This window comes from Hyla sarda, chromosome 5 (assembly GCF_029499605.1).
Source record: "Hyla sarda isolate aHylSar1 chromosome 5, aHylSar1.hap1, whole genome shotgun sequence".
Taxonomy (NCBI): Eukaryota; Metazoa; Chordata; class Amphibia; order Anura; family Hylidae; genus Hyla; species Hyla sarda.
In genome coordinates, this window is record NC_079193.1 from 282,627,952 (window position 1) to 282,655,040 (window position 27,089).

The following is a 27,089-nucleotide window of genomic DNA, read 5'->3' on the forward strand; positions in this document are numbered from 1 at the left end:
AGAGATAATCTCATCAAGGCGTTTACCAAAAAGACAGCCACCCGTAAAGGGAAGCTCAGAGAGAGCTTTTGGAAACGGCATCCACATTCCAAGCTTTAAGCCACAAACAGCGGCGGAGAGTCGCTAGGTGACCCACAGCAAAGGCAGAACAATGGGCTGACTGCATGGAAGCTGCGCACAGGAAGTCCCCAGCTTTAGAGTATTTGAGAGCCAGAGCAGATAGATCCTCTGGGGGGGATCCCGCTAAGATATCCTGATGGAGCTTTTGGCACCACTCCGACAGGGCCTTAGACACCCATGTTGAGGCAAAGATGGGAAGAAGAGAAGAGCCAGCTGCTTCAGAAGCAAACTTCGCTAAGGATTCTACCTTCTTGTCCGTGGGATCTTTGAAGGCAGCGGCATTTGCCAGAGGCAGTGTAGTCGCCTTAGAGATCCGGGAGATTGGTGGATCCACTGAAGGAGGGGAAACCACCTTAGTGACAAAGTTCTTGTCAAATGGATAACGTTCTTGAATTGTTTTGATTTCCGGGAACCTCTTGTCTGGATGTTTCCATGCAGATTCCAGAATGTCGTCAAAGTCAGAGTGAACCTTTGAGGTGCTGGCTTAGTACAATGAAAGGATAGTCCTGGATTGACATCCGAAGATCCTGGGTCCTCTAAGTGAAAGGTGTCTCTTATGGCTGTCACCAATGAGTTCACCATTGCAATTGAGTCCGAGCGGTCCTCTGAGTCAGATGCCGGCTCGGAAGCCTCGTCCACCAGTTCACCAGGGAATGTGAATGAGTAGAGGCAGTCCTGGAAGGGGGCGACCTTGACCGGGTACGCGGCTCTGGCGTGGCAGAGCGGCGACTCCGAGAACGTCCTATGGAGGAGCGACGTTTGCGCCCAGATGACAGGGGGGCGGGACCCACGAGGAGAACGCCCACGTCTATCTGAAGACTCAATGGAAGAGTCAGATGAGGCACCCCTAGTACGCTTGTGAGAGTGTGAAGTATGTGGAGACGAGGAGCGGGCCCTCTCAGAGGCCCTGGGCAAGGAAGACCCCTTCAAGGCGGACACCACTTCCCGGGAGGCCTCAGCCACCGAACGGGAGACTTGGGTCCAGTCAGCCATATACTGGGTCAGGGAAGAAACCCAGGCTGGTGGAGCAGCTGAACCCACCGGGACCGAAAGGGCATCAGGGGGTACAAGGGGGGTCTGGGGGAGCAGTGGAGCAGGCAGGGTATGTGGGCTCGGTAGAGCCAGGCATTTTGGTACTACAGTGTTTACAGACAAAATAAGTCTGTGTACCCTGGCAGCTGCAGTGAGGAGAACGGCTCCATGCAGCTAGAGTGAGAAAAGGACAGCCAATAGTAGAGGGGGGCGTGCCTGCAGCAGAGGCACTAACTAATTGGCCCCCCCTTCTGACTGAAATTCGTGCCCATGGCACTGATTGGAGGCTAATGCGCGCCTCAGAAGAGCTCCGACAGCCATGTGGGCGGAGCTAAACCAGGCCGAGAAGGAGCTGTAATGCTACTTGTAAATGCTACTTGTCCCAAGCGCATGTCATTCGCAAATGCGCTCGGGGGAACAGAGCGGGAGGTTAATACCCCAGCAGAGACTGCCGGAGAAAACGAAAGTAAGCCAGCGCTGAGAGCGCCCGGCTCGTATCAGCCGCATATAAGGCGCTGCCTGCGAAAACGAAAGTAAGCCGGCCCGTACTAGCGCCGCGGCTGTAAGCCGCGTATAAGGCGCTGTTCACCGTAACACACAACACACAGTGCCAAACATAAGATACATGCCCCCTCAGAGTGCCACTGCTCCCCCAGAATAAAGTCCACAATAAAAGTCCATCCCTAGTAAGCCAGCCCAACCTGAAAAGGTGGGCCAAAACAGGGGGTCTTCAGCAGTTGCAAGTCCGCACCTGAGGAGAAAGAGGGAAAGTACTTACCTCAGTCAGAAGAACTTACCTAATGAAGTCTTCAGTGAAGTCTTCAGTCAGCAGTCGCCTGGCTGCTATGCGCGAGTGAGGCGAGCAGGGAAATAGGGGGGACCCGGACCCATGAACCCAGGCGCTGACCGTTGGCGAGAGGGGGTGAACAGCGCATATACGCAATGTCTGTGCCCCCTTACTCGCAATGGGGAAACAGGGAACCGGAGTCCCTGAGTCCCCACCTGAAAACAGAAAAGAAAAAGAATAAAAAAACTAACACGTCCCTATGCTAGGAAAACAAAAAATCAGAAGACCTGGTCTGGATAATTCCAGACCATGTCCACCTCCTTCAGACACTAAGCTTAAACTGTTTAGCTCGGAGCCTGAAGGCGGGTGTATCCTGCTGGGAGGAGCCGACTTTTTTTATTACCATAGTGTCACACCTCCTAGAGACAGCAGCATACACCCACGGTCTGTGTCCCACGGTCTGTGTCCCCCAATGGAGCCGATAGAGAAACGAAAATGACCCCCCCCCCCCCGCCCCCGATCTGCTATTGGTCGTCGCTTCTGATGACCAATAGCAGGGATAGGAGGGGTGGCACCCCTGCCACCTCAATCTTATCCCTTCAGCGGGATCATAGGTGTATTAGACAACCGCGATCCCACTTATATTCTGGGTGATCATAGACCTGGAATAGCCACAAATCGCAAATGTGAATTAACTTGCGATTTGCGCCGATTGCCGACATGGGGAGGGTCTGATGACCCCCTTGGGCATTTGCGTGGGGTGCCTGCTGATCGATATCAGCAGTCACCCTGGTCCGGTCCCCGCCCGGGACATAAATTCCCACGGGCGTATGGATACGTCCTGGGTCCTTAAGTACCAGGGAGCCAGGGCATATCCATACGCCCTAGGTCCTTAAGGGGTTAAATGCTGTGATCTGTATAGATCATGGCATTTAACCATTTAAATGATGGACATCAGAGCGATCGATGTCATTACTGGCAGATGTCTGCTGCTGATAGTGGGCCTGCGTCATATTCCCCTCATCCGACCCACGGCGTACTAGTACGTTAAGGGCCGAGAAGGGGTTTAAAGGGAAACTTACAGGTGGGTGACCGGCACTAAACCCAACACACAGGGTTATAGTGTGGGTAACCCAGATTACAATGAAATCTGCAGTTCAGTGCCGGAGATACCTGTTGTATCAGCCTCCATTGCTAATAGCCGGCATTGAGCAATAGAGGTTGGACACTGGCTTTTATTTTCCAAAACAAACATATCATAGATCTGTCCAAGTGCTTTCCCTGCAGTTTTTTTTTATATTACAAGTTATGTGACTTAGTGACTAAGTTAAGGATTTCTATTAAAGAATTAGGGAAAAAAGCCAATATTAAATACACATTTCAGTTTTTTCTGGCCTCTTTTTTCCTCTTCTGTAGACTTCTATGGGAAGAACAACAACAAAATTTCATTAAAAAAAAAGTCATACCCTTAGCATGTTGCTATTTTGAAAAACTGTTCAAGCCTAAAAATCCACAAAAGGGGGGAAAGCAAACAAACAAAAACATGTGATAATGGCATTTCATATTTCCCTATTGACTCCCAGTAAACAGAATTTGTGGCCTAAAAAAAATGCCATGGACGAAGTAGTGTTTAATCCCAGCCTTTTACATTTTAATTTGAAATTGGTTACACAGGCCAACACTGACTTTTTTTTATATATGGACAAAAGATGATTGCAAGGCAGTGTAACTGTGCCGTATTTGAAAAGAGTTTTTTTGAATGAAACACGTAGCACAAAAAAAAATAAGTTAAACAGAAAAAGGCCTTCGAAACTTACCTCTTCTACATTAATAATAAGTTTGGAAATGAAAAGACGTATGTTTAAAGGTGTAGAGGAATTTCCAAGTTTGCAATGTAAAAAGGTCATCCATGGAGGTAGGTCTTGTGGTATTGTACCCTAAACACAAAAAAGGGACATTAACTACACCTATGATCTTGTAAACTACATGTGCCAAATTTGTAAATGGGGCTTTTCTGCCCTTAGCATAAAAGTCAGTTTACACTTTATTAAAGGGGTTCTACAGTGAAATAAAAACCTTTCCAAATCAACTGGTGTCAGAAAGTTAAACAGATTTGTAAATTACTTCTATGTAAAAATCTTAATCCTTCCAGTACTTATCAGCTGCTGTATACTACAGAGGAAGTTGTGTAGTTCTTTCCAGTCTGACCACAGTGCTCTCTGCTCACACCTTCTGTTTGTGTCAGGATAGCTTTGCTATGGGGATTTGCTTCTACTCTGGAAAATTCCTGACATAGACAAAGGTGCCAGCAGAGAGCACTATGGTCAGACTGGAAAGTACTACACAACTTTCTCTGTAGTATAGAAAAGCTGATAAGTACTGGAAGGATTAAGATTTTTAAATAGAAGTAATTTACAAATCTGTTTAACTTACTGACTCCAGTTAATTTGAAAATATTTGTTTTCCACCGGAGTATCCCTTTAAGTACATAGGAAAAATGAAACTTAAAGGGGTACTCAGTAGAAAACCAAAATGTTTTCAAATCAATTGGCTACAGAAAGTTTTACAGATGTGTACATTACTCCTGTTAAAAACCAAAAGCCTTCCAGTACTTATCAGCTTTCTTTCACCAGTTTATTCTCTGGACTAAGCCTTTAACTTCTGAGTTGTTTAGAAGGACAGCACAACTGTTTTTACAGTTCATGTTTACCGTTAATTTTGATATAGAAGGCCTAAGTCTTTCAATAAAAGAATCATGTCCTACCTCTTCTACTTTGGGCGTTATGTTTTTTTGCTGCATGTGTTTAATCATTGCAGTCATTTGCGCCATGCACTCATGCTGATTTAGTTCATCCATTTCCAACTCCATAATATCTTCAGGGGTCTGGACTTCAGAGCTACTGTGCTGTAATAAACAGTGCTGATTTTTATTGACATACCTCACATAAAAATTAGATTACTGTATATGATTAGACACAACAGAGTTAATATCATGATAGTGATGTGCTAAGTTGTATTCATATATTTTAAAACTTATAATGGATTGGAGAAGACAGCTTTTTCATCTATTTTCCTGCTATAGATCATACTTTATAGGCTACATACCAATGTATGATGTTAATTAAATTAATTAAAATTAAAAATTAATTAAAAATTTATGTTTTGTTTTTAAGTAGGCATGATGGATGCAATTTCAAATTGTTTGGCCACACTAGCCAGCCAGTGAATAAAGTCACTTCCATGCTCCAGTTCTGGTGTGTGTTAGAGGCCTGAGCTGGACACACATGTGTGATCACTGCCAGAGGGTAAGGATTTGCTCAAAAGCAAGACCAGTTTGTCTGGTAAATATTGGAAACCAATACTGCACCAAAAAGACAGATTTTTGGGACTGAACCTGACAGGTTTTGGGTGAGACGTTCAGAAGTTTATTTTACATAAAGAACCTGATAATAAGGGCATTTAAAGGAGCAGTCCAATTGTGAAAAATTCTATACAGTTAGCAACAGTTTAAAAAGTTATATAACTTTGTAATATACCACTCACATAACCCATCTGGAACGGAAAGTACCTTCTTCAATGATTTCTCTCTAGACCGGAAGCGCTGCATAATCCAGCATCTTGACCTACACTTCTTCTACAGCCGCAGCCATTTTGTGGTCAGCTCGTCATTCCTTTCCTCATAGCTGCCAGCCCCGTGCATGGTGTCGCCCGGCCCATAGTTTGAATATTCATTCATTCATATCCTCCCCCTGTACCGTGCAGCGATTGGCACCTAAGTTAGAGCAGGGAGGAGCAAGGGCAGAGCCCGAGGTCCGCACGTCTGCAGGAGATAATTAAGCCACGCCCCCTCCCCCCCCCCCTCCCAGAGGATGGAGAGCGCAGCTCTGCATAACACAGGAAGACAGGGGGAGAATGAGGAAGTACACAGCTCCTCCCTCCCCTGCTCTGTCTACACAGGACCTAATTTATCATGGGGATGTTTCAAGTTTGCATGGGGGAAAAACAGAGCAGACATGGGTTTGATTTTTTCACCGCAGAAGACCGTGCAGGGGGAGAATGAGGACGTACACAGCTCCTCCCCTCCCCCAGCTCTGTACACACAGGACCTAACTTATCACGGGGATGTTTCAAGTTTGCACTGGGGGAGGGGAGGGAGGGAGAGAGGACGTGTGTGAAGGAGACATAATACAGGGCTAGGAATGTATGGACTGCAGAGGAATAAATATCATACTGGGGATGATTTCTATGTGTGTGAGGGGGGGGGGGCTCCTGAATGACATGCTGGGAGTTGTAGTCCCTGTTATGTGTGTGTATGCTAGTGTTTCCAAACCAGTGTGCCTCCAGGTGTTGCAAAACTACAACTCCCAGCATGCCCTGACAGACTTTGGGCATGCTGGGAGTTGTAGATTTGCAACAGCTGGAGGCACACTGGTTGGGAAACACTGTTCTAGCCTATTCAGCATACACATCATGTTACACCAGTGTTTCCCAACCAGTGTGGCTCCAGCTGTTGCAAAACTACAACTCCTAGCATGCCCAAAGTCTGTCAGGGAATGCTGGGAGTTGTAGTTTTGCAACACCTGGAGGCACCCTGGTTGGGAAACACTGGCATACACACACATAACAGGGACTACAACTCCCAGCAGAACAGAATGTTCAGAATGTCAACAGAATGTTCAGAACGCCAGAGTGCCGACAGGAGATCGTGAGGGGTCCCAGCGGCTGGATGCCCCCCCCCGGTCAGACATCTTATCCCCTATCCTGTAGATAGAAGATAAGATGTCCAGGGGCGGAGTACCCCAATAAATTACACATTTATCTTTTGAAATACCTTTATTCTTTTGCTCCTTTGGAATTTTACTGGGTCCAGGGAACGATAGGAAAAACTCTGGATGCCGGTTGAAAAATCAAACTGGCTCATTTCTTCACTCAGACTGCTATCTGCCATGTAAGACTGGGAAGATAAATACTGGGGCCCATCTTTAGAGGAAAATAAAATAAGGAAGAAAAGACATCATTTTTATTATGGATAAACACACATTAACATAAAAACACATTAACACACATCCAGTCTCCTAAAGTCTAATCAAAAATGGTACATTTAAAAACAGCAATAATAAATCTTTAAGGGGAAAGAGTACAGAACCTAGAACTATTTGATAGCAGCAGTGCAGCACTTAGGTGTTTCAATTTCGTCCTAAAACTTTGTCAGTATGATATTTATTTTTTCTTACAGGGACATTGATTTGGAACTCTGTTCTATCATCTATAGAACTATGTTTAACATCCGTTACTGATGTACAGTTGTGGTCAACATTATTTACAGCCTTGATTCTTTAGTATAGAAAAGCACATTTCTTAAGGAATAAGAGGCTATGTACCAAGTTTATAAATAAGCTGATATAAAAACTCTGTTTCCTTAGAATATTTTAACTGCATGTCTAAAAACATTCATCAAGAAAATCTGACTGGATGAACGTACATGAAGTCATTTATAATAATGAATAAATGTATAAATAAATACAAAAAATAAAGAATAGAAAACATAGTACATAACATGAAGACGACTGAAGGCACTCTTCCCTAAGGCCATGTTCACACAGAAAATTTTGGTACAGACATTGCCCTAACAGTGCAGGACCAGTTGGAAATGTGCAGTCTTATAGATGGTAATGCATTTCTGTGCAGAGTCCGCAAAAATAATAGTCATATCTAGTCTTTCTGCAGACGCCGGAATTTAAATTTAAGCACCAGAAGTTTCCGACACGAAAATTTTGGTATGTGAACAGTGCCGCAGAATCCCACTAAAATCAATGTAACTCTGCTGCTGCGGAATCTCCGTGTGGAATTCCAATGGGGAATGCCGCATGGAAATTCGATCGTGTGAACATAGCCTAATATTTTGAAGGCTGGTGATGATGTCACGTGCTTTGCAACAAATGTTTTTTGTAACTTTCTTTGTTTTTTGGTCTTTAAGCTTCTTGCACCTATGCTGGTTGATTTTCTACAGCAAATCAAGTTCTTGAATATTTTCAGGGAAAAAGTTTAACAACATATTACAAAGTTTCTTATAGTTGCTTTTACAATTCATCTATGCAAAGTTTGGTCAAATGTCAGAGCCTAATAAAAGTTGCTAATCTGAGGAAGAGGGATTTTACCCTCGAAATGCATTAAATAAAACTATAAAATTGCAATATCAAGGATTGATGCTTTACTATTAAATCTGAACTTTGTGCTCTTTATGTGACCACCACGGATTCAGCATCATTTTTCTTCATTTCTTAATAAGAGGACCCTGACAGGCTGTTCATTTGCACAAAACCCAATACACTGGGTTATAGCGCAGGTGGACAAGAGTAAAAAGAGGTTTTACTTAATGAGATTGTTCCTGTCATTTAGATATGGCCTTCATTGCTATAATGCTATATCTCTTTACTGCACAATGAAGACTGACTTCGGGCATATGAAGCTTTCTTGCCTCCGGTCACTATTCCGCACTATGCCCACCCATCATATGCATATAAATTTTTCTTCACTCACACGTCACTAGAATGTGAGGGTTAGGAAAAATTTACATGCGTATGATGGGTGGGAAGTGCAGCATAGAAAACGGAGGCATGGAACCTCGACATGCTGGCTCCACATCTCCATTGCTCACTAAAGAGATATAGCAACGGAGGCTTCTAAACGGTTGGACACATCTCAGTAAGTAATTCTTCTTCTCACTCCTGTTCACCCGCACAATAACCCTGTTTATTGGGTTTAGTGCTGGAAAACAGCCTGCCAGTTTCCCTTTAACCTCTTGGGGACGCAGGGAGTATGCATACGCCCTGCAACCCTGATCCTTAAGAACTCTGGGTGAACCTGTATGCCCTGGTCCCGTTTACCGGGTTTAAACCGTTCTCACCAGCAGAGAACGGCTTAAACTTGGTGGGTCCCGGTTGCTAAGGGCAGCCAGGACCCACGGCTAATGCCTGGCATGGCCGATGCCTGGCATTAACCCTTTAGACGCTGCAATCAAAGTTGATTGCGGCGTTTGAAACGAAAGTAAAAGAATCCCAGCAGCTCAGCGGAGCTAATCGGGACTATCACTACAAAATTGCGATGTCCCAATCAGCTTACCAGACGTCGGGAGGGTCCTCACCTGGCTCTCTGTTCTCTGATCGGCAGGCAGGAGCAGCAGAGCGCAGGTTACACTGATCAGTGCTTTGCAATGGCTGAGCACTGATCAGTGTATGCAATCAGAAAATTGCATGTTTAAAAAAAGTGTAAACATTTTTTTTTAATAAAAGTTATTTAATGAAATAAAGCATAGAAATAATCATATGTGGTACTGCCGCGTGCGTAAATGTCCGAACTATTAAAATATTAGGTTAGCTAAACCACACTGACACGTAAAAAAATACCAAAGTCCAAAATTTAGCAATTTTGGTGACTTCATATACCATAAAAATATACCAAAAATATTCCGATGATGAAGTCCCATTAAAACAAAAAATGGGAACTATAAAAACTAGAGATGACAGCGCAAAAAATGAGCCCTCATACCACCCTGTACACGGAAAAATAAAAAAGTTATAGGGGTCATAAGATGCCAAATTTAAACAGACTAATTTTGGTGCATGTAGTTTACAATTTTTTTTTAAGTATTAAAATAAAACCTACATGAATTGGTTATCCTTGTAACCGTATGGACCTACAGAATAAAGATAAGGTGTAATTTTTACCAAATATTTCACTGTGTAGAAACGGGAGCCCCCAAAAGTTACAAAAAGGCATTTTTTTTTAATTTGTTTCGCCGCTGTTTATATTCTAAAATAAGTGATGTCATTGCAAAGTACAATTGATGATGCAAAAAACAAGCCCTTATATGGGTCTGTAGGTGCAAAATTGAAAGAGTTATGATTTTTAGAAAGGAGGAAAAAGCGAAAATGCAAAAACAAAAATTTGCCGAGTCCTTAACCCCTTAAGGATTGAGCCCTTTTTCACCGTAAGGACTGAACCCTTTTTTGCAATACTGACCACTGTCCCTTTATGCATTAATAACTCTGGGATGCTTTTACCAATTATTCTGATTCCGAGACTGTTTTTTTTGTGACCTATTGTACTTTATGTCAGTGGTAAATTTTCGTCGATACTTGCATCATTTCTTGGTGAAAATTTCCAAAATTTGATGAAAAAATTTAAAATTTTGCATCTGCTTGTAAGGAAAATGGATATTTCAAATAAATGTTACCGTATATACTCGAGTATAAGCCGACCCGAATATAAGCCGAGGCCCCTAATTTCACCCCAAAATCCCAGGATAAGTTATTGACTCGAGTATAAGCCTAGGGTGGGAAATACATCATCCCCCCTGTCATCATCCAGACCCCCGTCAATAACACTCATCATCATCACCCTGTCATCATCCTCCCTTCATCATCACCGCCTGTCATCATCCCCCCCTTCATCATCACCGCCTGTCATCATCCCCCCCTTCATCATCACCGCCTGTCATCATCCCCCCCTTCATCCCCTTGTCATCATCCCACACCCCCTTCATCATCCCCTTGTCATCATCCCACACACCCCCTTCATCATCCCCTTGTCATCATCCCAAACCCCCCCTTAATCATCCCCCCTGTCATCATCCCAAACCCCCCCTTAATCATCCCCCCTGTCATCATCCCAAACCCCCCCTTAATCATCCCCCCTGTCATCATCCCACACACCCCCTTCATCATCCCCTTATCATCATCCCCTTGTCATCATCCCCCCCCTGTCATCATCCCACACCCCCCCCCCTTCATCATCCCACACCCCCCTCCTTCATCATCATCCCCCCGCCATCATCCCACACCTCCCTTCATCATCCCCCTGTCATCATCCCACACCCCCCTTCATCATCCCCCTGTCATCATCCCACACCCCCCTTCATCATTCCCTTGTCATTATCACCACATGTCATCAGCCCCCCCTTCATCATCACCGCTTGTCAATGTCTGATACAGTGGTCTTCAACCTGCGGACCTCCAGATGTTTCAAAACTACAACTCCCAGCAAGCCCGGGCAGCCATCGGCAGGTTGAAGACCACTGCGGCCTTCGACATCATCCAGACCCCCCACCCCCCTTTAGTTTTGTACTCACTTCCGCTCATTGGGACGTTAGGGTGCGCTGGTCCGGTGCTGCAGGACTGTCCGGTGGGGACGTCGTCCGGTGGGATAGTCGCCGATGGGCTGTCCATCTTCACCGGGGGGCCTCTTCTCCGCGCTTCGGGCCCGGAATAGAGGCAATGCCTTGACAACGACGCAGAGGGACGTTGCTTATGAATGTCCCTGTGCGTCGTCGTCAAGGCAACGTGACTATTCAGGGGCCGGGCCCGAAGCGCGGAGAAGAGGCCCCCCGGTGAAGATGGACAGCCCGGAACAACTATCCTACCGGACGACCTCCCCACCGGACAGTCCTGCAGCACCGGACCAGCGCACCCTAACGTCCCGCCGAGCGGAGGCGAGTACAAAACTAAAAGGGGGGTGGGGGATCTGGATGATGTCGGAGGCCGCAGTGGTCTTCAACCTACGGACCTCCAGAGGTTTCAAAACTACAACTCCAAGCAAGCCCGGACAGCCGATGGCTGCCCGGGCTTGCTAGCAGTTGTAGTTTTGAAACATCTGGAGGTCCGCAGGTTGAAGACCACTGAGGGCGGAGAGTTCACTCGAGTATAAGCCGAGGGGGGTGTTTTCAGCACGAAAAATCGTGCTGAAAAAGTCGGCTTATACTCGAGTATATACGGTATATTGATTCACAAATGCAATATGTCTACTTTATGTTGACATCATAAAGTTGACATGTTTTAACTTTTTGAAGACATTAGAGGGCTTCAAAGTTCAGCAGCAATTTTCAACATTTTCACGAAAATTTCAAAATCTGAATTTTTTAGGGACCAGTTAAGTTTGGAGAGGATTTGAGGGGCCTTTCTGTGAGAAATACATTATAGAAACTACACCCCTCAAAGTATTCAAAATGAAATTCAGAAAGTTTGTATACCCTTTAGGTGTTTCACAAGAATAGCAGCAAAGTGGAGGAGAAAAATCAAAATCTGCATTTTTTTACACTAACATGTTCTTGTAGCCCCATTTTTTTCATTTTTAAAAGTGGTATAAGGTGAAAAAAACAAAAACAAAATTTGTATCCCAATTTCTCTCGAGTATGGAAATACCTCAAAAGTTGACATAAAGTGCTCTGTGGGCTCACAACACGACTCAAGAGGGAAAGAGCAACTGTGGGATTTTTGAAAAAAAATTAGCAGTCATGGTTTTTGGGGGCCATGTTGCATTTAGGAAGCCCCTATGGTGCCAGAACAGCAAACCCCCCCCACGTGGCATACTATTTTGGAAAATACACCCTTCAAGGAACGTAACAAGGGGTATAGTGAGCTCTGTGCGTAATGACAGGTGATACAGGGGCCGGAGCAGCGCCACGTCATGGCTCCACCCCTCATGACATCACGGCCCGTCCCCTTAATGCAAGTCTATGGCAGGGGGCGTGACGACCGCCACGCCCCCTCCCATAGACTTGTATTGACAGGGGCGGGCCGTGATGTCACGAGGAGCGGAGCCGTGACGTAACGATGCTCCGGCCCCTGTATTGCCCGTCATTACGTGCAGAGCGATCTCGCTCTGCGCAGTAATGATAGCGGGGTGCCGCAGCAGCTATCCCCGGGGTCCCCAGCAGCGGGACCCCGGCGTTCTGACATCTTATCCCCTATCCTTTGGATAGGGGATAAGATGTCTAGGGGCGGAGTACCCCTTTAAGTGCTCTGCTGGCGCACTACAGGTCTCACAACAGAAGGAGCGCCATTGGTCTTTTGAAGAGAGAATTTTGCTGAAATTGAAGTCGGGGGTTATGTGCATTTTCAAACCTCCCATGGAGCCAGAACAGCAGAAACCCCCCACATGTGAACCATTTTGGAAACCAGACCCCTCCAGGAACGTAACAAGGATTACAGTGAGTACTTACACCTCACAGATTATTAAACAGTGGTCCGTAAAAGTGAAAAATTAGATTTTTAATACTAAATTGCTGGTATTAACCAACATGTTTTTAGTTTCACAAGAAGTAACAGAAAAAAAGCTCCACAAAATTTGTAGCCCAATTTCTCCATAATAAGTATATACCCTATAAATAGCAGTAAAGCACTATGCGAGTGCAAAACAGGGCTAAGGAGTGAGACAGCACCGATGAGATTTGAGGCCTAAAGTGGAGCTTTGCACTGCAATGGTTGAGGTTCTGACGTAAAATCTAAAAATAAAAAAAAAACCTGGCAAGTGACCACAATTTTGAAACTACAATCCTCAAGGAAGGTAACAAGGGGTAGAGTGAGTACTTATGCCTCACAGGTTTTTGAACAGTGGGCCGTTAAAAGAAATGTGATTTTTTTTTTTTTTTTTTTACACAAAAATGCTGGGGTTACCCAATTTTTAAAATTTTCACAAGGGGTAATTGGAGAAATTGGGTTACATATAGAGATGAGCGAACTTACAGTAAATTCGATTAGTCACAAACTTCTCGGCTCGGCAGTTGATGACTTTTCCTGCGTAAATTAGTTCAGCCTTCAGGTGCTCCGGTGGGCTGGAAAAGGTGGATACATTCCTAGGAAAGAGTCTACTAGGACTGTATCCACCTTTTCCAGCCCACCGGAGCACCTGAAAGCTGAACTAATTTATGAAGGAAAAGTCATCAACTGCCGAGCCGAGAAGTTCGTGACGAATCGAATCGCTCATCTCTAGTTACATACTTTGGAGGGCTTTTTCTCCTGACTATGGAAACACATCCACATATGGGGTAACGTGCTGGGTGGGCGTACAACAAGGCTAAGAAGTCTGTTTGCATTTGAGGCCTATGGCATATTAGTAGCCGACGGTTAAATACATTCAGAGGAAAATACAAAAATCTCACACCCATATGTGACACCATTACCAAAAGTACCCTCCCTGAGGGATGGGTATATGGCTAAAGAGGACATTTTGAACGCACGGGTGTTTCCTAAATTTATTTTCCAGGAATGGATGAAGGGTAGCTTTTGAAAATTGCAATTTTCAACCTATACTCTGTTTCATCTTTCTGGGAGCAACTAACATGCGACTCCGAATTGTTGCCTGGAAATACGACAGAGCTCATGAGCGAGAACTCCGCATTTGAGGGCGATGTTTCTTATGGACCTAACAGTTACATACATTCAGAGGAAAATTGCAATTTTAATATTGATATGCCAGTTCCCAGAATGATGACCCAGAGTATAGCCGAAAGTAAAAATTATGCCCACCCCCAAACTATGCTCTGAATCATCATTCTGGGAATGTGATGTGTGTGGCTGTCCCTATTCTGTTACCTCAAATGCCACCCCGCTCAGGTGGGAAGAGAGCGCTGCACATTTGAGGCAACTGCAAACCCCCAATGTTGTTCACTCTGTGTCCCATGACCCATTTTTTTGGGGGGGAAAGAAAAAGATATCAGGGGTATTGGGAAAGATTTTTTTTTTGGGGGGGGGGGGGGTTGGTTTTAAAATTTGGAAGACAATGTACTTTGGACTGGTCCATTAGAGTCAAATTCTGGGGAATTAAAATTAGGGAAAAGGATAAAAAATGTAGTGCTCCATGGAAGTGTGATACTCCCTGAAGTAGTTTTTAATGCAGAGGCCCGGATGATCATGGCAAGTGTCACACTGAGTTGTGGTGTCCTTCCGAATCCCCTTCCTGTGAGACACACTGCATTTTTTCTGGGATCGTCCCTTCTTTCCAGTGTGGGGGACCTCACCTGGAAAGGGTTGGCCGGGGACGATCCGGGGGCCCACAGTTCCAGAGGTGCTCAGACCCGCTCCTTGGCGGCCACCAAAGAAGAGGGCCTTTAGAACTACCTCTTGAAAGTGCAGGAATGTCCCTGTGTTGCCAGCGTATTGGGACAGTACAAAAGAGTTGTACATGGCAACCTGTACCATGTAGACCGCAACTTTTTTGTACCATATCCGTGTCTTCTGCATGGCATCATATGGCTTGAGGACTTTACAAAAAGATCAACTCCCCCCCATATACCGATTGTAGTCCAGAATACAATCGGGCTTGAGGACCGATCCCGCGGTACCTCGCACAGGGACAGGGGTGCTGCCGTTCCCATGAATTGTGGTGAGCATAAGGACATCCCTCTTGTCCTTATACCTGACCAGCAACAGGTTTTAATGGGAAAAGACATGGGATTCACCCCAGAGGATAGGAGCGTGTAGGGAATGGGGCGGAAGGCCTCTTTGATTCTTCCGGACTGTCACACAAGCGACCGTGGATCTGGCAGCGAGGGATGTGAAGAAAGGGATACTAGCATAAAAGTTATCCACGTAAAGGTGGTAACCTTTATCTAGCAATGGGTGCAAAAGGCCCCAAACGATTTTCACGCTAACACCCAGAGTGGGGGGACATTCTGGTGGTTCAATACAGGAATCTCGTCCCTCATACACCATAAACTTGCAAGTGTACCCTGAGGTACTCTCGCAAAGTTTATACATCTTCACGCCATACCGCGCTCGCTTGGTTGAGATGTATTGCCAGAAGCTGAGTCTCCCCTTACAGCTGATGAGAGACTCATCAATAGCGACCTCTTGCCCCGGGATATAGGCCTCCCAAAATTTGGCCCTGAAGTGATTGATGACCGGCCTGATTTTATACAGGCGGTCATACGCGGGATCACTTCCGGGGGGGATATGACGCATTATCAGCATATTGCAAACATTTCCGAATGGCGTCAAACCGGGGACGTGCCATGGCCATACTGTAGAGCGGTGTCTGGTAAAGGACGTCCCCACTCCAGTATTGTCTGACACTGGGTTTTTTAAGTAGACCCATATGCAGCACAAGGCCCCAAAATGTCCTCATGTCGGCTGCATTGACTGGGAACCATTCAATGGGTCTAGCTAAAAATGAGCCCAGGTTTGCGGCGACTAAATGTTGGGCGTACAGGTTCGTCTGGTCAACCATCAGACTGACGAAGTCGTCACTGAAAAAAAAAAAAAAATGAAATAGTCCATTTCAGTGAACCCGACTATGTCAATCTTGATTCCTGAGTCGCCAACAAACTCAGGAATCACAGGCTCGTGGTCTGCTGGCTGAGTCCAGACAAGTTTGCTGCTACGGGGCACCAGTAAACTTGGCTGGGGGGCTTGACTAGTATGAGTGCCAGGGGGACTCATACTAGCATGGGGCACAGGGTCAGGAGCAGGGGAGGTTTGCGGCCTCGTGTGGCGGTGTCTCCGCCTCCTTGGTGGCTCATCATCAGAAGATGATGAGGAGGACAAGGAAATAAGGAAGGTGGGGTCTTCCTCGGCCTCTGAGGCGTTTTCAGAGTCGGAGGCAAGTAAGGCCTATGCCCTACTCTAATGTGGGGTGAAATGTATATATGTGGGGGGAGAAAATTTATTGGTGTGTGTGCTGCGTGTGGTGTGGTGCGATACTACCACCCTAACCCGCCCTTATTAAAAAAAAAAAATAAATAAATAAAAAAAAGACTTCTAGCACAAAAAACCCTGTGCCAAAATAAAAGCGTTTACCTAATCAGTGGTGTGCACACTGATTAGCGCTTGGTGGCGGCAGGGGGCGCAGAAGTAAGTGGGGGGTCTGGCCACTCTGCCCAGAACAGTGGCTGATGGCACATACACAGACCCCCCCCCACACACACACACACACAAAAAACCCGAAAAATAAAAAAAAATTTAAACCCGAAAAAAGCACCCGTCTGAACCCCAAAAAAACGCTAATCAGTGATAAATCACTGACAGCGGTGGGGCAGGCCACACACACAGGTACGCACAGGCCTGCTACTGGTGGCATGGACCACCTATAGGTGTGAAAAATAAAATAAAAAAGACGCTTTAATCCCCAAAAAAGCGCCTTCACCACAAAAAAAACGCTGATCAGTACTACGGGACTGATCAGCAGCAGGTGAAAAAAAAAAAAAGGTCTGCTCCCCCCCCAAAAAAAGCTGGGGGCAGACCGCAGTGACCCTGTAGGACTATGGTCACGCAGCTAAAGGTGCTACCTTCAGACGGTACAACAACAACAAAATACATTTTTTTTAAACCCCTAACTGTCCCTACCTAATCTACTGCTTTCCCTGACTGCTTTCTGTACCAAGGGGCCACAGAAAGGGGGCACTTTTTAACACTTTTTTGTGTATGAGGGGGAGATGGCAGCACGGGGCTCCATCCTGCACACCAGATCTCTATAAAATGGTGGGCAGAACAGAGCAGCGGGCTCTTGCACCCACCTCCCCATACTGCAGTGATTGGTGCGGTCACTACGGCCGCCCAATCACTGGTGTACTGGGGGGGTGGCAACAGTGCCACTTCTCAGTACTGTATGGATGATGATTGGTGGCGTATTTTACACCACCGATCATCATCATTATCTGGGTCATCGGGTCACACGTGACCCAGATGACCCGGAACCGAAGTAGACCGCCGGTTAGTATTTTCCTCATGATCTCCCTCGGCACTCTGCCGTGATGCCTGCTGAACGATTTCAGCAGGCATCCGGCTCCGATCCCCGCCCGGCGAGGAACAGAATCGTAGCAAATCGCCGGTCTGATTTGACCAGCGATTTGCAGAGATCGCCCATATGGGGGGACCTCAGGACCCCCTGGGCGATATGCCGGGATGCCTGCTGAACGACATCAGCAGGCATCCCGGTCCGGTCCCCATGTAAATGACGCAGCGATCAGCCAACAAGCAAGCAATCTCTCATTTGTTGGCTCATTGTTGATGTTTTTTCAGCCCTAAAAATCATTGTTGGTAATGATGTATCTTTTTCAGAGAAGACAGGGGTGGTGCACCAGCAAATGCACTGAAGTTTCTATATTTTTGCACAGAAAAAAAACTTAGTAGTTTAATATCATATCATATATGATTGAAGAGATCAAAAATGTCAACTATTAAGGCACAACAGTTTCACTTTACACAACTTCTTATGCACTGAAACAGAGCTTTAGGGAATGTATTTAATATCACATTACCTGAATCCTCATTTGATGTTTCTCTTGCTTCCTTGCGTATAGCAAGATACTTTTTCTTCCGTTCCATTGGAACCTATACATCAAAATTGTGTGTCAACAGAGCGTATACAACATTCAAGGTTACAGTCTACAAATACAGTTTCTGATGTACAACCCATCAATGTATACAGTTAAAAAAAAAATTAAGAAAAGGATAGACTCTCTTAACGTCTAAATTGAAGGCTGTTGGGAGCCTCCATTGCAAATTGTGTTGCTTTGAGTGTATGCAGTGCCATTTTATCTGTAAACGCAATGTACACCTCAGCAGAATCTGATAGATACCAATATAAGTCAACGGGATCCATCAGAGGCTGCTGGTGACAGATGCACCACATACAGGGCTGCCATCAGAAATTCCGGCGCACCTTACACAGCTCAAGGCCTGGGCCGCCCCTTCTCTCCCTGTGGCAAATGCTGGATATTATTGTAGTATCGAACTCAGAAACATAAAATAAAACCTCCACTTCAGGGCAACAGATCTCTCCTGCAGTGACTAAATAATTCCATCATACTGTAAGGAAATAGAACCACAATACACAGACCAGTATTGACTAATAACACCACTATACAAGGACAAATAATTACACCACACCATCACTAATACCATTACCACTGATATTGTTATAAGAAAAAAAAACACTGTACAAAAACCAATACCCCTCTAAGGGGATCCACACAGAGCATCCGCAGCGTATTCGGATGTGCTGCCGACAGTCAAATATCTACTGCAGAGCGAGCTCCCTGCTGTGGCTGGATAGCTCGGTGTGTCAACCCGTAACTGCCGACGGGGAACCCGCAGCTACGAGCGGGGACACAGAGCTACAGAGAGCATGCTCTGTGACTGTCAACAGCGCATCCGCAACATCAAATACGCTGTGGATACGCTGTAAGTGGCCCTACCCATAGATTTATCATACAGAATATCTCCAGCTGTACACAGGTGCTGCAGACTGTTTAAGTGATTACAGTCACATACTCACTCTCTGTTTGGAGTCTTTCACTTTCTCTTTCTTCTCCATCTGTCCTGGGTCATCATGAAGACGTCTCTTGACCACAACTTGTCTCCACCGAATATGCCAGACAAACATTTTAGACTTCTCACTACAACAAAATCCTCACCTTTATACAAACCCCCTATATCTATTACACTGCCCCATATAGTATTAGATCCCTCTGTGCCCCTGTATAGTACTAGGCCCCCTCACACTGCCCCCATACAGCATTAGGCCCATCTGTCTCTGTATAGTATTAGGCCCCCTTACATTGCTCCCATATAGAATAACGCTCTCTCACAAGCTCACTCCCCCTGAGTAGAAGGACCCCTCACATTACCCCATAAGGTAGCAAGTCACAAACATTGTCCCTATGAAGTATTAGGGCCCAAACATCGCCAGCAGAGTATTAGGCCCCAAACATTGCCCCCATAGGTTATTGGGCTTTCTTACGCCTCATCCATATTAATCAGGTCCTTTTACATTTCCCCCATAGATTATTAGGCTGCCTTACAGTGCCCCCACAGATTATTAGACCCCATTTACACTGCTCCCATAGATTATGCCCCTTCACATTGCCCCATAATTAAGGCCCCCCCCCCCCTACATTGTCCTCATAGATTATACCCCCTTACATTGCCCGAGATTCTTATGCGCCCTTACATTGCCCCCATAGATTATGTCCCCTTACATTGCCCCATAAATTAAGCCCCTTACATTGCCTCATAAATTAAGCCCCTTACATTGCCCTCATAGATTATTAGCCCCCCTTACATTGCCCCCATAAATTCTTATGCCCCCTTACATTGCTCCATAGATTCTTATGCCCACTTACATTGCCCCATAGATTATTATGCCTCCTTACATTGCCCCCATAGATTATGCCCCCTTACACAGCCCTCAACGATTCTTATGCCCCCTTACACTGCCCACCATAAATTATGCCCCCACAGATTATGTCCCCTTACATTGCCGCATAGAATAAAGAAAAAAAAAAAAACACCATTCACCTCTCCTTCGTTCCCCAGCAGCTTCTGTCGTGCATCTACTGTTTCAGCCTCCTGTGTGGACAGTGTCATTAGGAGGCGATGCCACACAGGAAGCCCAGGCTAAAGTGACAGGATGGAGCCGCTGGCTCCTTCCTGTCCCATGTGCTGCCGCCACGGCGCACATTCATCACCGTGTGCGTCTTAAAGGGGTACTCAGTGTTGAAAGTTGCGGCTGCTTGGGAATTCGGGACAGGTGACCAGGATCCCCTGGCGGCCTCCCCTTCACCTGCGGGCCCGGTCGCGGTGGGTGCGACGGGGCCCACAGTTGAATGGTCCCTTTTACTCCACTACAGGGACCGTGCCACCACGGTTCCTAGCAGGGGAGTTACGATAGGGTGCAGCCATAGGGCTCCTGACCTCTTACTGGGGTACCGGCTGTACCCCCATGATGGTGACCCTATCCATATATATTACATATGAGCAGATAACAGATATATGATCAGGGCCTTATACATAACCCTCTTTTGTATACAATCCTGGCTGTGGCTTAAAAAAGAAAGAAAAATAAAACACATGAATCCAGTATTCGGTTTACACTAAGGGCTCATTTACACTGACTGATCTGCAGAGTATATTACGCGGCGGATCCACCTACAATGCTGCCTCCTCTGTGTCTGCTCATAGTGGCATTCCGCCTCTACGAGAAGACACACTGCAATGTGCAAGACGCTGCGCTCATGTGCAGTATACCCACACACATCGCAGCTGCTCTCTGGGTAGTTTGGGGAACAGGGGGAGCAGTCGAGATGTGTGCAAGTAGACTGAGCATGCGCGAGGTGACCCGCACACCGCAACTTGTCTACTCATAGTGGTGGATTGCCGCTAAAAGCAGGTACAGAGGAGGCGGCACTGAAGGGTCCATTTTTGGCAGATCCGCATTTTAAAATACACTGCAGATCCGTCCATGTGACTGAGCCCTAAATGAGTAAAATTTTATGTGGAATAGAATAGGAAATCCTTGTCAAATCTTTAAATGAAAAATCCTCGTCAAAACAGATTAGGAGTAGAATTTTAAAGTACAATGGTTTGATTTCACACTGAATCAAGGACAGGGGATAAGTGTCTGATCCCCTATTCCTGTGGATAGGGGATTAGTTTCAGTTAACTGGAGTACCCCTTTAGTAACTCCCCACGACTCACTGCCCATTTGGACAAAAAGTATGTGATTAGATAAACTGGCGCAAAGATAAGAAAAACTTGTTTATTATCAATCAGAAGGATACATGTAACATCCAGAGTGCCACACTAAGGTTAATTCACAACTCACTATAATTCTCACTACTGTACAGATGTTATTTAAGTCCTGGTACTTAAGAACCAAGGGCGTACCTGTATGCCCTGGATCCGTAAGTTGTTATGAAGCGAGTGCAGGAGCTGCACTTGCATCAGAGTTACTATCAATGTCGTCACACTCACTGTTTATGTTAGGAAGCGGCGTCTAAAGTGAAAGTAAAAGATGCCGGCAGCTCAGTGGAGCACATATGCTCCACTGCCATAGGCCTAGGATTATAAGGTACATGCAATCTAAAGATTGCATATAAAAGTCCCCTGTGGGGACTTAAAAAGTGTAAAAAACTAAAAAAAAAAAAGAAGTTTCTAAAATTATATAAAAATCAAGTCACCCTTATTTTCTAATTTTACAAAAAAAATAAAATTACATATTTGGTATTGCCGTGTGCGTAAATGTACAAACTATTAAAATATGTTTATTACCTGCACGGTAAATGGCGTAAACTAAAAAAAAATATATATATATATATATACCAAACACCAAAAATACTGATTTTTAATCACATCATATATTGGAAAAAAAATTATAAAAAGCGATCAAAATCTCCCATCTAAATAAAAATGGTACCAATAGAACTACAGATCACGTCGTAATAAACTGAGCCCTCATACTTCCCGCATACGGAAAAATAAAAAAAAGTTATAGAGGTCAGAAAATGACTTTTATGAATACCAATTTTGTTTAAAAAAAAATTTGCATTTAAAAAAAAATCTTACAATAATAAAAAAACAACAATATAAATTGTGTATCATTTTAATCACATTAACCTACAGAATAAAGATATACAATTTTTACCATAAAGTGCACTGTGTGAAAAACAAACCCCCCAAAAAGATGCAAATTGGCAGTTTTCTCATAAATTTCGTCCCGCAAATATTTTTTTGGGGTGCACCGTACACTTTATGGTAAAATAAAAGATGTCATTACAAAGTACAATTGTCCAAGCTCTCATATGGGTCTGAAGGTGAAAAAATGGGGTAAAGATTAAAGGAGAGGAGGGAAAAAACAAAAATGCAAAATGGCCTGGTCCTCAAGGGGTTAATGTAATGTACTACAGTCATGGCCGCAAATGTTGCGCCCCCCCTGAAAATTTTCAAGAAAATTAAGTATTTCTCACAGAAAAGGATTACAGTAACACATATTTTGCTATACACATGTTTATTTCCTTTGTGTGTATTGGAACTAAACCAAAAACGGAGGGAAAAAAAGCAAATTGGACATCATGTCACACCAAACTCCAAAAATAGGCTGGACAAAATGATTGGCATCCTTTCAAAATTGTGGAAAATAAGATTGTTTCAAGGATATGATGCTCCTTTAAACTCACCTGGGGCAAGTAACAGGTGTAGGCAATATAAAAATCACACCTAATAGCTGATAAAAAGGAGAGAAGTTCACTTAGTCTTTGCATTGTGTGTCTTTGTGTGCCACACTAAGCATGGACAAAAGAAATTGGAGAAGAGAACTGTCTGAGGACTTGAGAACCAACATTGTGGAAAAATATCAACAATCTCAAGGTTAAGTCCATCTCCAGAGATCTAGATTTGCCTTTGTCCACAGTGTGCAACATTATCAAGAGGATTGCAACCCAAGGCACTGTAGCTAATATCCCTGGGCGTGGACGGAAGAGAAAAATTGATGAAAGGTGTCAACGCAGGATAGTCAAGATGGCGGATAAGCAGCCCCAAACAAGTTCCAAAGATATTGAAGCTGTCCTGCAGGCTCAGGGAGCATCAGTGTCAGCGCGACCTATCCGTGGACATTAAAATGAAATGAAACGCTATGGCAAGAGACCCAGGAGGACCCCACTGCTGACACAGAGACATAAAAAAGCAAGACTACATTTTGCCAAAATGAACTTGAAAAAGCCAAAATCCTTCTGGGAAAATGTCTTGTGGATAGATGAGACCAAGATAGAGCTTTTTGGTAAAGCACATCATTCTACTGTTTACCAAAAACAGAATGAGGCCTACAAAGAAAAGAACACAGTACCTACAGTGAAATATGGTGGAGGTCGAATGATGTTTTGGGGTTGTTTTGCTGCCTCTGGCACTGGGAGCCTTGAATGTGTGCAAGGTATCATGAAATCTGAGGATTACCAATGGATTTTGGGCCACACTGTACAGCCCAGTGTCAGAAATCTGGGTTTGCATTGGAGATCTTGGGGCTTCCAGCAGGACAATGACCCCAAACATACGTAAAAAAGCACAAGAAATGGATGGCAACAAAGCGTTGGAGACTTCTGAAGTGGCCAGGAATGAGTCCAGATATAAATCCCATTGAACACCTGTAGCGAGATCTTAAAATTGCTGTTGGGAAGAGGCGCCCTTCCAATAAGAAAGACCTGGAGCAGTTTGAAAAGGAAGAGTGGTCCAACATTCCGGCTGAGAGTTGTAAGAATTATTATGGTTATAGGAAGCAAATGATTTCAGTTAAATTTTCAAAGGGTGTGTAACCAAATATTAAGTTAAGGGTGACAATAATTTTGTCCAGCCCATTTTTGGAGTTTGGTGTGACATTATGTCCAATTTTCTTTTTTTCCTCCCTTTTTTGGTTTAGTTCCAATACACACAAAGGAAATAAACATGTGTATAGCAAAAGATGTGTTACTGCAATCCTTTTCTGTGACAAATACTTCATTTTCTTAAAGATTTCAGGGGTGCCAAAATTTATGGCCATGACTGTATATAAGCTTTGAACCTGCATAATGGCAGCCTCCTGTATTGCAATTAAATTGGAGATTTTCCTAGCTTCAGTAACAGAAAATATAGATTTTATTAAAGACAGGAGGTGACCATTATCCCACCTTTTAACCGTTACTTGATATATTTTTTTCTCTTTTACAGTATAATTGTTTTAATCCAGGAGAAGATCCAGTTCCAATTTTATGTTTTATCATCCTCTCTACTCCTGAAGATAGTTCATTTTGTTCTTTGATCCTTCTTCTACAGATAGACTTATTTATGTCCAGTGACTTTCACATCGAAGAAAGAGGGATTCAGTTACCTGTTATCACCTTATATAACCTGTGCTGCACCTTAATTGTCTGTTCTTATTAAACCTAATTTAGATATTTCAGTTTTTTCTGGATAACGGTCGATATTAACCCTTGCTGCTATGTTAAGCAGTAAAGAAAGATATGCATAATGTTCCCCTCCTGTCTTTAATAAGATCTATACTTTCCATTACTGAAGCTAGGAAAATCTCTAATTTTCTAATATGGATAGGGCATAAAGAAAGTTAAATTAGATGCAGAGCACGTGGCTGCCTCAATATTAAGTTTGGAGCTGAGGGGTGCCAAAAATGTTGATCAGCATATGCATATTGGCAATACAGCTTCTCAGTACGGTGTGCCTGTCAAAAGTAGGTTACAAGTGGGGGGCGTGGCTTGGATGGAGAGCTGAGCCGTTACACCTTGCAGTGCTCCCACTATCCCAGCTCCAAAAACTCCTAATACCCTATCCTGAAGGCTCCAACTCACCTGTCCTGTGCTGCAGGGGTTGGGTAGAGCCTGCTGGTGCCACCGGTAGCTGTAGTTCCGGAGCCGGTGTGCGGTGGACCAGTGCTGTCGAGGACTGGACGGAGGAGATGGAAGACTGAATCCTGACTCAGCCAGAGAGAGGAAGCAGTGTGGAGCCGTGCAGTGAGTCTAGTTGGGTGGCGGTGGAAGTGGAGGCTTAGCGGAGGAGTCATTACCCTGAGACAGGGCTCCCAGAAGAACGGCCGCCATTGTACAGGCTTCATGGGCGGGGCCTCTACGTCTCCATAGAAACTCCAGCGCCAGGCCTTCTATGCAGAGCTGCTGCGGTGGCTACAATCAGGCACGGACTCAGCTTATGCCTGGATGACCTGCTGTGGATGTCAGGGATCTCCTTTTGTAGTGGAGGATACCTACTGCTGAGATATTGTGTGGAACCCTCAGTGCCCCCCCTGGTGTGTGTGGAGAATGCTTCCTGCAGACTTACCTGAGGGGAATTGTGGACTGAGCAGCTAGGCTGGGTCCCTGCCTGGAGATTGTGGTGTGGTGAACCCCCTGCTTGTGTGTGTTCTTTCGGCCTGAGGGAGAGTGAGTTTGCCTGACCCTACCCTGAGGAGCTGAGTGCTTTCATTTAGCCTTGCAGTGTGCTCCTGACTACTGCTGTAGGATTTCTGATGGCCTGCTCTCTGGTTTGCTGGACTGTGTAGTGCTTTTGCTGTTGGAGAAAATGGGAGGTCCGAGGAGCCGGTCCAAATAATCTAAACTCGCGGCAGAGGCCATCAGACAATCTACAGAAGATGAGACTTACTCTGATAAGTGTCATCCCCCTGCTGGTGGCCATGCTAGACGTGACTCCTGTGCTCCTACCCCCCTGATGTCTAAAGTGTCGCTAAAGCCCTCAGTCAATTTACTAGACCCCCAGAGACTGTGGAAGGATTGTCTCCTGCCCCCTCTCCTCCTATGTTCTCTGGCTCTCCTGGCTCTGAGAGGTGCTGCTCGCCCCCCCCCCCAATCTTCATGTCCTGCTGACTCGGTGGATCAGAAGTTTATGCAACTGCTGGCGGCTTTCACCTCCTGTCAAACCGGCATGGTTTCCAAAGTGGATGAACTCCGGCAAGATTTTGTGATCCTTCGCCACGAGACTCAAAAGCTCTGCGGATATACTGGGGAGGTTGAGCACAGGGTCTCCACTGTTGAGGACACTCTACAACCTATCCCTGCCCAGTTGACCTCAATGCCGCAGCAAATAAAAACTGTGCTGGATAGAGCGGATGATCTTTAAAATAAGCTCAGGCGCAACAATATATGCCTGATGGGCCTTCCTGAGAGAGCGGAGGGCTCGGATCATGTGGCTTTCTTGGAGACTTGGCTTAAAGAAATATTGCCTTCTGATACTTTCTCACCCTACTTTACAGTGAAGAGGGCACATTCTCCGCTATAGGGAAAGAGATGCTATCCTAAGAGCTGTGCGTATCAAAGGAGAAGTGTGCTTTAATGACAGTAGGGTGGCTTTCTATCCTGATTTCTCTGTGGAGCTGCACAACCAGAGAACCAAGTTTACTGAAGTTTGTCTCCATCTGCGCTCCAAAGGATATCGTTATGCCATGATATCGTTATCCCCGCCTTAGGGAGGTGGATGGGACTACTACCCGTTTCTTCACTTCCCCGTCTGAAGCTCTACAGTGGGTGGATGCGCCTCCTGCAGCGGCCCCTCCAGACTGAGTTCCTGAAACACTACTCCTATTGCTCTCATCTCTGCAACAATGTATTAATTAGTTTGAGGGGTTAGGAGCTGTCATTTAGGTTCCTTCCCTGGGTTCCTGCCATGGACTTTACTTCTGGTTTTCCCTGCCCATATTATGGGGTCCCTCAGTGAGTAGTTAGTAGTTAATTGGGGTTGGATTGGTGGGAGGGTGTGGATTGTTTGGGTCGCTAGGACTTTTGCTACCTCCATTGGTTAGTGTTTCAGGGTCTAGGTCTACAAGAGTTCTCAGTGTTAGACAGGGTTTGTTGGGAATGCATTTGTTTTGCCTTTGTATCTGTTCTACAGGTTGTCTGTATGTCTTGTCCTGCGTTCTGTCTGTGGTGTGTATGGTGCTTGATCCCGGAGTGCCTCAGGTGGGGGCATTATGTTTTAGGTGCACTTTCGCTACTAATCTGGCGATTTTGTAGGAAGGAGGGGGTTATTTGCCCAGTTATATGTCTACTGCAGATTATTTTTTCAGGTATTTATAATGGGGTCACTTAAGATTGTGAGTTGGAACGTTT

General features: G+C 45.1%; 1 protein-coding gene across 3 annotated transcripts in view; it reads right to left on the reverse strand.

Annotated features, from left to right (window-relative positions):
* The window catches only part of PRKDC (protein kinase, DNA-activated, catalytic subunit), a 631,631-nt gene that overhangs the window by 188,500 nt on the left and 416,042 nt on the right, over positions 1–27,089 (reverse strand). For all 3 annotated transcript variants that reach the window (XM_056521838.1, XM_056521836.1, XM_056521839.1), the window contains 4 exons: positions 17,973–18,045; positions 6,771–6,919; positions 4,704–4,844; positions 3,757–3,876 (listed from right to left, as the gene is read on the reverse strand). In XM_056521838.1, the coding sequence (XP_056377813.1) occupies positions 3,757–3,876; positions 4,704–4,844; positions 6,771–6,919; positions 17,973–18,045 (483 nt within the window). The remainder of the gene's footprint in view (positions 1–3,756; positions 3,877–4,703; positions 4,845–6,770; positions 6,920–17,972; positions 18,046–27,089) is intronic.